The 11,731-nt window shown below is 37.2% G+C and overlaps 2 protein-coding genes and 1 pseudogene across 4 annotated transcripts; 2 read left to right on the top strand and 1 right to left on the bottom strand.

Annotated features, from left to right (window-relative positions):
• Positions 1–426: 426 nt before the first annotated feature.
• Positions 427–4,410, top strand: LOC145590626 (cytochrome b561 and DOMON domain-containing protein At3g07570-like). Its single transcript, XM_081647046.1, has 4 exons — positions 427–742; positions 2,210–2,606; positions 3,669–3,955; positions 4,055–4,410. The coding sequence occupies exons 1-4, from the start codon at positions 572–574 to the stop codon at positions 4,283–4,285; spliced, it is 1,086 nt and encodes a 361-aa protein (XP_081503172.1). The 5' UTR covers positions 427–571; the 3' UTR covers positions 4,286–4,410.
• Positions 4,411–4,920: 510 nt separating this feature from the next.
• On the bottom strand, positions 4,921–6,620 carry LOC145590615 (tubulin-folding cofactor C pseudogene; annotated as a pseudogene). The gene is made up of 2 exons (XR_014102116.1): positions 6,492–6,620; positions 4,921–6,135 (listed from the first exon to the last, which is right to left on the bottom strand). The product of XR_014102116.1 is annotated as a tubulin-folding cofactor C pseudogene (transcript).
• An 810-nt stretch (positions 6,621–7,430) lies between these two features.
• On the top strand, positions 7,431–11,611 carry LOC145603843 (putative plastid-lipid-associated protein 10, chloroplastic). Of its 2 annotated transcripts, none has more exons than XM_081659827.1 (9): positions 7,431–7,593; positions 8,402–8,561; positions 8,664–8,771; positions 8,898–9,032; positions 9,224–9,319; positions 10,079–10,159; positions 10,298–10,384; positions 11,171–11,232; positions 11,332–11,611. In XM_081659827.1, the coding sequence occupies exons 2-9, from the start codon at positions 8,403–8,405 to the stop codon at positions 11,447–11,449; spliced, it is 846 nt and encodes a 281-aa protein (XP_081515953.1). In that variant the 5' UTR covers positions 7,431–7,593; position 8,402; the 3' UTR covers positions 11,450–11,611. The 2 variants fall into 2 exon arrangements, with proteins under 2 accessions (XP_081515953.1, XP_081515949.1); XM_081659823.1 differs by having other exon boundaries at positions 7,434–7,593; positions 8,397–8,561.
• Positions 11,612–11,731: the final 120 nt, after the last annotated feature.

Raw genomic sequence — 11,731 nt, 5'->3', positions numbered from 1 at the left:
CTAGATTTTTACTCCGTATCGGATCTCTAGAGAAGCCACAAAAAGACATTTACATACATGAACACCACTCAACCCCAGATCACCGACTTTACAAACTAAGCATGACTCGAACGCTACGATTCCGATCATAAGTGACTGCAAACAGAAGTCCTGCAGTTGAAAGAACAAACACAATCATGAATCAAGAATGAGTCTAAACTTTTCAGCAACACAGAAAAGGCTAGTAGACTTAAACAAATACAAAGATACGTGTAGCGTAACTTACAGATAAAGACGGGTAATTAGAATATCATTTCTACAAAAAAAAAGAATATCATTTCCAAGTGTTGAGCGTGAATACTATATCAAACCACCTCTCCATCATTATACATACAACTATATATTATACAAAATACAAGTATATTTTATAACACAGACATCAAAACCACAAACTGGGTGACAACATACATGGTCAACTGGCTAACAAGTCCCATGTAGTGGAGAAGGTTACCTACCTACCACATTGCCTTGATTCAAAGTAACCAAAATACCATATTAACAGATAATCCTTCAAAATAACAAACACACAGAGATGAAACTGGTGGCTTTCACCGCCGTTTTCCTGAATTCGTTTTTGCTGGTGCTGTCACAGAATGCAGAACCCTGCAACAGCGTTATAGACTACAATGAAGCTGTCAATTTTGATACCACTGCCATGTTCTGCCAGACTGTCTGGAAGTCCAACACAGGCGTTGTTCTTCGGGTAAGTTTCGAAACCCCGTCATCCATAATAATGTTTATCAATTGATCAGCTAGCCAGAAGCCAACAACACTTTAATATGTCAATAGGGAAGCATAAAGAACCTCCTTAGGAAGCAATTAACTTCTTGCATAACCGTCATTGGCTCAATTTGTAGGATGCAGCTAAACCTATTTTAAGCAACCCGTTTCAGATCAACTGATTTCAGTTGCAGATTGGCAAGTTTACAGATTAGAACCCCGTATTCTTAGGTCAGATTTCAGGTCAAGCCCATTTTATACCAGCTTTGATTCTTTGAACCCTTTTGGTGACACTTAGGTTCAATTCATACATGTTTCAGGTAGAGCTGTCAATTCGGGTAAACGGGTCGGGTCACCTCGAGTCGGGTAAATTTGGGTTAATGATGTAACCTTTGCGGGTTGAGTTCGGTTTGGGTCATGCTTGAGTCGGGTCATGTCGGGTCATACATCTTATCGTGTTTGGGTCAGGTTTAGGTCGGGTTACATTCGGGTCGGGTAAATAATAGGTCGGGTTTAATTTGGGTTTTCACGCGGTAAAACAGGTTAGGGTCATTCTCGGGTCCGAGTCGAGTTTGGTTCAAGTCAATAGTTTGCTAATTATAATCAGGTCGGGTCATTCTCGGGTTTGAGTCGGGTTCGGTTCAAGTCAATAATTTGCGAGTTATAATCAAGTCGGGTCATTTCTAAGTCGGGTCATTCTCGGGTTCAAGTCGGGTTCGGTTCCAAGTCAATAATTTGCGGCTTACAATCAGGTCGGGTTACTTCCAATTCGAATCATGTTCGAGTTTAAGTCAGGTCTGGTTCAAGTCAATAATTTGTGGGTTATAATCAAGTTAGGTCATTTCCAAGTTGGGTCATATTCAGGTTCAGGTCTCAAATATTGAGTTAATCTGGGTTTCGGGTTGATTTCAGGTCAGGTCATATCGAGTTCAAGTATATTTTTTGGGTCGGTTTGTTAACTGTTCATGTAATGACGTTCACGTTTAATCATTATCAGTTACTTCATTTATTGCAAGATAAATAATTTCAGATAAGTTTAAATTCGAGCTAATAATTTCGGTTCAGGTTGGGTTTGGTTCAAGTTTGGGTCTATTCGGTTCAGGTTGGGTTCGATTCAGGCCAATAATTTACAGGTTATATTCGTGTTGAGTCATCTCCAAGTCGATTCATGTTTGAGTTTGGGTCTCAAATACTTGGGTTAACTCAGGTTTAGGGTTGGTTTCAAGTCAGGTCAGATCGGGTTTGAGTCACCATTTTTTCGGGTTTAGACGGGTCGGTTAATAATCGGGTTCGGGTCAATATTTCAGGCCGGGTTAGCTTTTGACAGCTAGTTTCAGGTCATAATTCTGCATTGCTGATACAATTTCCCTGGTAGATTGGTCATAAATCTATTTTTGGTTCATACCTCTTGGGCCAAGGTCTCAAAATTACTTTTTTTCTTGCTTCTCAGTATGTACAAGCAGGACCACAGTTATGGAGCTTCCTGCTCTCAGCACCAGACACAAAGACGTGGCTTGGGATTGGTTTCTCTACCGATGGGCAGATGGTCGGGTCCAGTGCGATGGTGGGCTGGATGTACCAAAATGGAACAGGCGTCGTCAAGCAGTATGACTTGCAGGGAACAGAACCTGACAAGGTGCTGCCTGATGCAGGTGACCTCACTGTGGTGGATAACTCATCAACAGTGTTTATAGATGCAAACCGCATACACTTGGCTTTCCAGATAAATACAGTTGAGCCTCGAAAAAAACTGCTCTATGCTCTGGGGCCCTACGGCCAGTTGCCTAACGGCTTAAAGTTGATGGAGCACCGAGAGATGAGCGCAGCCTCATTGGACTATACTACAGGTAAAGCTCAGAAATGTTACTCATTTATATGAGATCAGAACAGATTTATTAATGGATATTTGGTTACTTCGTCAAAGGGAGATTCCTTCATGACTTCATGTAACAAATTGTTCATGATCAATGCCGCACAGAAATGAATTAAGATAGAGAACAATAGATGAGTTGACATTGAAACAAAAGAAACAGCAACAGAAATTCATTGGAAAAAAAAGGGAAAAATGCAGACAGACAGAAAAAGAAAGAGAGAAAGTACAGTTGGTTAGTAGAGGCCACGTTCATAGAATGATAGAACCCAAAATATTCTCCCATCAACTTCTACTTGCATTATGAAATATAGAATAATATCCCCATCAACCTTCACTAGCAAATCTACTGACGCCATCTAAGTATCAGCCATCAGCTCTTTTAGAAAATGTCAACAGCTAGTTCTTTAATGACAACATGCTCTCCATGTAGAAATTAGCCAAGGGAAGACCAATTACATGAAAAACCTAACACATGCATCTTCAAACTGAACGAAGCATGTGTCGTATATCTGTAGAGACTTCCAATCCCATTTCGTGTCCTGTCTTTTGTCTCATTTGACTGCTACCTTAGATAAAGATATACTGTCCTATGAGATAACTGCTCTCAAAAATCAGAAATTTGAGTCATTCTCGCTAGAGCAACTGAACAAGTACCTTCTCCAAGTGCACCTCCAAAGATCTTCTCCAAACTAATTCATCCTGAACTCCATTAGAGCACAAACTAAGTTGCCTTATTATAGTTTAACATGCATAAGATTCACCCTGTATATATTTCTTATTCTCCCCTATATAGCAATAATGAAAAATGAGATATGAAATAACATTCTATTTTGAGCTTCTGCGTGACTAATATGCTTCAGTTGAAAGGTTAAAAACAACATATGTTGAACATCAACTTCAAATGACAATGTGTCAATCATGAAATAACTTTTTGGGTAGAAATCATGAATTACAACATATCTTCAAAAAATAAACAAGTTAATAGCATTTTTTTTTTTTTTGACAAATCATTCTGGTTCTTTTATGTATGTATCAGGGAAAAGTCAGACACAGAGCAGCCCGTACACAGGAATAAAACGGACCCATGGTGCTTTAAATATGATAGGATGGGGAATTTTGATGCCAATTGGAGCAATTGTTGCAAGGTACTTCAGGCAATGGGATCCAATCTGGTTTTACTCTCACATTGCAATCCAGATTTTCAGTTTCCTATTTGGACTAGTTGGCTTCATCTTAGGATTTGTGGTGAAGGATTTTATAAAAGCAGAAGTAACACACCACAAGAACATCGGTATCCTTATTCTCATACTTGCCTGCTTTCAGGTAAGATTCATATACATTTACATCTGCCTAGAACATAAAATTTTAAGTATGGGACAGTGAATAAAGATTGAAGATATAAAATTGTTCTACTTTGTGCAGGTAATGGCTTTGTTGATTAGACCAAAGAAAGGCACAAAACCACGGAAATACTGGAATTGGTACCATCATAATGCAGGAAGAATCTTGGTTATCTTCGCTATCTCAAACATATTTTATGGTATTCGTTTGGGTATGGAGGGCTCTAGTTGGTATGGTACCTATGCAGTGATTCTTGCACTTATGGTTATTGTCGCTATTGTCCTAGAAATCAGATTATGGAGACAAAGATAATAATGTATGGCTTGGAACTAGAAGTTGCAGGACAAATTCTAGATATACTTATTTTTGATGAGTGTGATAAGATAGGAAGTTTTTTTTACAGTGCTTGTTTAGCATAGATCAAAATTTACCATTCATTTCTTTCATGAATGTATTGTATGCTTTTCACATATTTTTCTGATCATTAGATTATGGTTCTTTCCGTTACACGTCCTTGACTCCAATATTTCCATTCTATGGGGCTGTAGAAATGGATCAAGATCAATATTCCTCTTAAGATTATATATTTTCCACTTAAGGCAATATAACTCTCTCAATGACAATTAGACAATGACACACGCAGGCACGCAGCTAAGCCTGAACAAGTCCCATATTGACAAAAGCCTAAGCAAGCTCTTGATGCCATCAGCATCTACTGGGGGGGGGGGGAATGTGGGCTAAATTCAGAGCAAACAAGTCAGGAAAATGAAGCACAATATTTTACCACTTCTAGAAATGACTACTACAAGGCTTACAAGCTCATTAACAAGTAAAAATCATAAAGCCCTCATTATCGGTAGCAAGGTTGCATTAACAATATATGAACAAAAGAAGTAGCTGCAAATAAGCAAACAACTTAATGGATGACCAAAAGTAGACATCATGGATTCATGGAAACATGTTAAGCTAATTTTATAACATTATGAAAAGCCATACAATATATTGGTTTGAAATAACATTAATGCTACAAAATCAAAGTATTGAACATACTTGAAGTAAATAACTACAGTACCATTCTGCGCAGTGCACATCAGCTATCGGAAATTGATACATGAAATGAGCTAATTCGTTCATCTTCCGGAAGGATGGACCAATTAGGGGACTGCACAGCACGCAACCACTTAAAATCATCAACATTTGCCCAACTCCCAGTCTCCTCATCAAGTCTTGACTCCCTTAAATCTTCCTCAATCCCATCGTATTGCAAACAATAGGGAGCAAATCTCACCTCACTACTATCCTCAATAATGGGATGACTCCGAACCCTCAAGTAAAATTCACATTTCCTAGCATTATGAATCCTTATCTGATGCGATGCCAACACGAAAACACACCCTTCAACATCATCTATCAGTACTGAACCCAGAGCAGGCCCTGCATAAACCTTGCAATTCCTTAACCGATGGATGAATATTGCCCTTGGCCTACCTATAATCCTCGCCTCACAAGAATCAAGGTCTGACAATGTAAACTCCCCCATGTCCTTCCCCTTCAAATTCTCCACCAGAACCTCTCTTTCCCTGTTCTTAAACCCCGGAGTATCAAACACAATACAAGATTTGTCACCAGAAACCACCACTTCAGGTTGTTCCTCAACAATGGCCTTTTGATTCTGCTTTGCAGCTTTGGTTTTGAAAGAAAACTTCTTCTTCGGAACCAGTTTTACTGCCACCTTATCAAGTGACTCTCTCAAGTCAGAGATAGTCTTGAGAGAGGCACGAACGTCATAGGAAGGCAAATGGTAGGTATTTTCTGCAAGCAACTTCTCAAGACCATTGATTAAAGCAGAGACATTATCAAGGTCCCCTTTGGCAAAAGACTCAGGGGCTTGTTCAATTTTGTCAATCTCAGACACAATTGATTGCTGAAGGTCAGAAAACTGAGCAAGAAATGTATCAGTGGACTCGAAGGAGGGAGACGAATCCGACTCTTTGCTCCGGACACGAGCTTGGTGGCGGTTAGAAAGGCGATCAATCATTGCTTGACGCTTCTTCTGAAGCGCCGGATCAACAGATTGGTCACACATTGAGGTTGGGTTTGAGGCAGCATTATGATCTTCCATAGCAAGAAATGACTCTCAGATTTTAATCTTCCCTAAATCCCTAAAACCCAAATAACAACATAATCAAGGATTTTAAATTTTAGGGTTTGCAGGACAAAAATTCCCATCAATTATACAACTTTGATTTCCTAAATTAGCTAATAATCAGAGAGAAAATTCCATTTTCATAGTTTGTCTTAACATTCATGGAATTTGCAACACATTATCAACCACAATTGACTCAATTATCAAATCAAAATCGAAAATGAATAGCAGTAGCAAAATTCAAGCATTTCAGTAATCTAATTATAGCAATAGTTCAATAATCAATCCACCTAAGAAAAACGCAAAATTGAATTAAATTGATGATCATTAGATTGTGAAACTGATAAATGAAGATTAAGAAAAGCATATTACCTCAGTGGCTGCTTCAACGGAGGAAGCGAAAGCTCACTCTTTAATGGAGATTTCAATTGAGAAGATATACACAGAGGGGTGCGCGTCAAAACCTTCCTTCAAATAACATCCCATTTGAATAGAGTGCATCTGGGCGCATGGGCTTAAACACATATGAGGGTAATATAGTAATTTGATGTTCAATGCATTTTTAGGATGGTGAATTTTACATCTTTACTGTTTATCACAGGGAGTCAGGGATAAAAGTGTACTTTATGCGGTGAAAATGGGTAAAACGCTACTTAAGGTAGCAGTTTTGCCTTAAAACTGTTATTTGAGGCCACTATTAAAGGTAGCGGTTTTACTCCGTGATAAACGAAGCTTGTTTATCACGGGAGATTAATTGGGGTAGTCTCGTACTTTACTATGCATGTATAATTGTATAAATCCAAGTTGATCACCAAGATCAACTAATTTCGTTAATCTGGTTGCAAGTTGGTAAATAAAATGAGTACAATTCATTTTTTTAACAATATATTTGCCAGCTGGACTTGTACTTTTAGCCACTTGTATGAAAGCGACAATTGCCTACTGTTTCTTACCGTTTGGCTGCAAGTAGCAAAAATGGATGGCATATTTCTTCCTTCATTATTAATGGAGAAAGCTCACAAGTAAAAGGGTAAACTCACCTACCCTAAAGATGTCACGAAGTATTACTTAAGGGTTAATTGTTAATACTATATGACTTCATTTTTGTAAAAAGCTTGATATCAAATCAATGAAACGACTAATAACACTTTACATGACTATATTAATATGTCAAAACTTTAACATAAAAGCATTTTAGATCGTTCGTAAATATAAATAAACGAGTTGTTTATTTGAACGAGTTTATTTATGTTTGTGTTAAATCTCATTTACTACGCACTCGTTCAACAAGCCCACGGGCGCACTGGCGCATGTTAGACAAACCGATACAGAAACAATAAAAACCAAAAAGTATTGTGGCTTTGCTCAAAATCTAGTGACTCATTGCTTTTATCTATCCACTCAATTGCTCATCTGCTGCATTGTTGGCTTGTTTGTTGGCCACTTACAGTCTGAAACTCAGCCTTCAAACTAGGTATTTTTTTCGGTCCTTCCATTTTTGTAGGGTTTTGTTCGATTTCAAACTTTGATTATTTGACATTTTAGGAATCTATTGTAAGTGCAAGTGTAATTGCCAATTTTGTTTATCTTGCTTAAAATCAATTTTTTTGCATAATAATCTGGAAATTGATTATGAGCGCTTAATTATGCAGATCAATCCGGACATCCCATTTAAAGTACTCGATCTAAATGATGGATTGATGGATGAGCATAAATTAATTATATGGGTTACTTTAGATTGTTTATATTTGCTCATTGATTAATTTTGTTCAAAGTTTTATATTTTGCCAATTTATAATTTCTTGACTAATTTTAGGATGGAACTATTATTTATCAGCCCAATATTTCACTTTATAGTTTGCTGCACATTTTTGCTGACACATAAAAAAATCTGGTAATACACTTATATACAGTCATATAGTATGTAGATATATCTAGAAAATTGATTTAGAGATTTTAAAATGGGAATGCAAATTAATAGTAAGTCGAAATTATAATTGATCAAAATTCAATCTCTAGTTTGGGAGTGCAAAAGTGAAGAAATTATATTTTTCTCCCCTATTCAAATAGCCTAAATGTTAATTAATTTCTTAAGAAAGTGGGATGTGGTTGCTTACTATAAGACACACGGCTATGTAGGCCGGTCCTTATATGCCTTAGAGCTCCGAGGTTGTTCTAAGTTAATCAACTAATTAGTGGAAACTGGTTAGTACTCGATGGTTGATTTAGGTTGTTCAGTCCTGTATATAGGTGACTGACAAAATTTTGTTCCTTCAGTGCAGTATGGCATTTGTCATGGCACCTTTAACATATGCTCCAGCTTACAAAATAGTTCACGACGGGAGAACTTCACAAGTAACAATTCCTAGTGTTGCAAGAAATCTCCGTAACAAATCGCTCTGGCAATGCTCGGCTACTGCTACTGCTACTGATACTTCCTTGGTGAATATACTTTTGCCAACTTTACAATAGTAATTGATAGCTTTTTGTTCAATATCTTGGCCACATTGACCAAAATTCATTTTTATCCTTTTGGCTTTTCAGTCATATGAGGTAGAGAATAAAAAGCATGATTTGTTGAGAGCAATTCAAGAGACGGAAAGGGGGCTCAAAACAACGCCTGACCAACGGTCTTCCATTGAGGAGGCACTAGTATGTATATCCATTATTACTTGGGCTTTTTCTAACATCAATTCCTTACATGGTTTATATTGAAGGGATTGACTAGGCAAAATTGGTTAAATGATGTTAACTTGACAGTTTCTTTTATAAATTCAGGTGACTGTAGAGAAATATGATGCTGGTGAGCCAATTGATTTGGCAAAACTGGATGGTACATGGCGTCTTCAGTATACTTCTGCTCCTGATGTTGTTGTCCTTTTTGAAGCTGCTAGTAGACTTCCGATTCTACAGGTACTGACACAACACGCAACCTTTGAAGCCTTTTTTTTAATGTTTGTCATTGTGAAGGCATCGTGTCCATTATCTCGCAAGACTATTTCAAAAAAAATAAAATCCCTTATGGAAATTATTTTATACAATTAACATTTGTGTCTTACATATTCTTGTTTTTCAGTGGTGGTTGTCTGTTGGTGTGATGATAGGTGGGTCAGATTTACCAGAAATTTGAATGCCGTAATCAATCTGATGGTGGTGTTGTCCGTAATATAATCAAGTGGAGCATTCAGAACCTACTAGAGGTGAATTTCACTTGCTTCTTGTTTACATCTTGACATTTGTTCATTGCAGCTGTACTATGCACTTTTGGATTATCTTGTTAAGCATCAATACAAGGGAAGAGCCTTTAGGTACTAAGCATTACAATTCAATTTTTAGTGTGGCTTGAAGTATAAGATAAGTAGTTATTGAGAAGAAAAAACAAAGGCACTATGTATAGGGCAAATTAGAGAATGGAAAAACATGCAGTGTATTATTGAGAGTTCATTTTAGTCTGCTTTACATTTTGAGGAAAAGTGATCCTCTCAAAATCTTGTAACTATCCTCCATAAATTAATCAATCAAGCTTCATCTACTTCCCTTAATCTCCACACATCTATTTATTCTGTCCAAGCTAAGTTAATTCTTAGCATACCTGGACATTGTTGGAAGGACTGTAATTAGAGTTTTCTGTCATCGTGGAATTCCCATTGAGGAACCCAACCTTTGAATACAACTCAAATCACTGCAATGACTCTTATAATATATACTTCCTTTAACTAAAAGATGGATTTTAAGCTGATATTGATACTTATGCTCTGTACTGCTTATGCTATACTTAGTAATTGACTAACATGAATCATATCAGCTGAAGTTCTTTTACAATCCCTTATTAAACTATGCACTGCATTTATCTTCTTATTATTGTTGTATTTTGAGAGAGCAGGTTACATAACCGTTTTGTACTTGTTTAAACATCACATTGTAAGTAATAAATCAAGTAATCTACCTTTGATTGCTAGGAAAATGAAGGTGCTACCTTGCTCGTTTCTGCCAAGTTTTCAGTGGTTTCACGTCGCAATATCTATCTTCAGTTTGAAGAGGTTAGTTGTTGACCTCTTTATGTAAACTGATGTATCTTAGTGTCTCTCATCGCTTCAGATACAGTAATTATGTATTTGTCAATGCATTTTTTTGAACTTCCATATTCTGATGTCTGAAAATGAATATCTTTCTGGCAGATCACTCTTCAAGACATTTCCATAAGTGAGCAAGTACAAGCTGTTATAGCTCCAGCACTCTTACCAAGAACATTTTTAAGCTTACAGGTAGTCAATTTTAACACCCATAACTATTGGTTTTGTACCAATGTGTTGGTCATAGAACTCAAGTTTAGAAGCTGTGCCTATTGTGTGCGTGTATGCACGCGCGCGCGTGTGTGTGCGCTTGCAAATGATGGCCAAGTCACAAAAGACAAACTGATTACATGCTAACTAAACGTGGCTGGGCTCCCTTCAAAGATGTTTATAATTTTGCCTATTGGATTACAGTCATTGCTAACTTTTTCAGCAACCTTGTTAACCAAGAAGCCAACCAATAGCTGCTCTATTGGATTGGCGGTAAGAATGTTCTAGTAAAATCCCCAATTACTCCTTCATTAACCACAATATCAGTAAATTGACTACAGTTTTCATTTGTTTCAGCTTTCAGCCTCACTATCCATTTAGAGTATTGCTAATAGTGTTTCTGATTAGTTATGCTTTACGCTGTCTAAAATGCTTGATGTCTTACAGTCATCTAATAGCTGATCATATTTAGCTTCTGAGTGCTTTCCGCTTAACTTGACCTAATCCCACCTCGCGTCTCAAATAACAATTCATCCGCAGTGTAAAAAATCCAGCTCTGCTAGTCTATTAGAGTGACACCTTTTTTTCCCCCTCAAAATTAGTTGTCAATTTCTTGAGTCAACCTTCCAACAACATTTTCACCTATCCTAGTTATTTGTAACGTTGATCTCCACATTTAAGTACCAGCTGTTATGAATTATGATAATGTCCTGAGCTTCATTCAAAGCATATATGTATGCTGAATGTCATGGTAATGGCTGTTTGCAGATTCTGCAGTTTTTCCGTTCCTTCAAAGCTCAGATTCCTGTAACAAGCACAAGCCCTCAGAGGTACTTTTTAGTACGAGTACATATGGATATGTTCAGAAATTAGGGTTTTTTCTTCTCAATTGAAACTTTGCTTTGACATTTGATTTGTTGGGATTTCAGGCGATCAGTTGGGGGATTATATTACCTTTCCTACTTGGATAACAACATGCTCTTGGGTCGTGCAGTTGGAGGTGGAGGGAATTTCGTGTTTACTCGAGCTCAACCTTTTGTCTGTTGATGATGCTCAGCCCCCAGTTTCCCTTATTAAAGATTATACTTTCACATGTATTTTGACCAGAATTTGGTCTGACTGTTCAATTTGTTTCAATCAGTATAGTATCAATATAATTATGTTATTATTCAGGGTAAAGCAAGACAATCTTTAAGCATTTGCAGATCAGTTTCAAGTCTATATTACAATTCACATGCCTATTATCTTGGGGTGTAAAGAATCCATAAGAGGGGTGTTACGGACGAGATTTGATACTTGGTCATGGATAATACAACACATGACTTCGTT

The sequence above is a fragment of the Chenopodium album genome, chromosome 2 (genome assembly GCF_948465745.1).
Source record: "Chenopodium album chromosome 2, dcCheAlbu1.1, whole genome shotgun sequence".
In the NCBI taxonomy this organism is placed as follows: domain Eukaryota; kingdom Viridiplantae; phylum Streptophyta; class Magnoliopsida; order Caryophyllales; family Amaranthaceae; genus Chenopodium; species Chenopodium album.
This window is presented reverse-complemented; position numbering and strand designations above follow the sequence as displayed.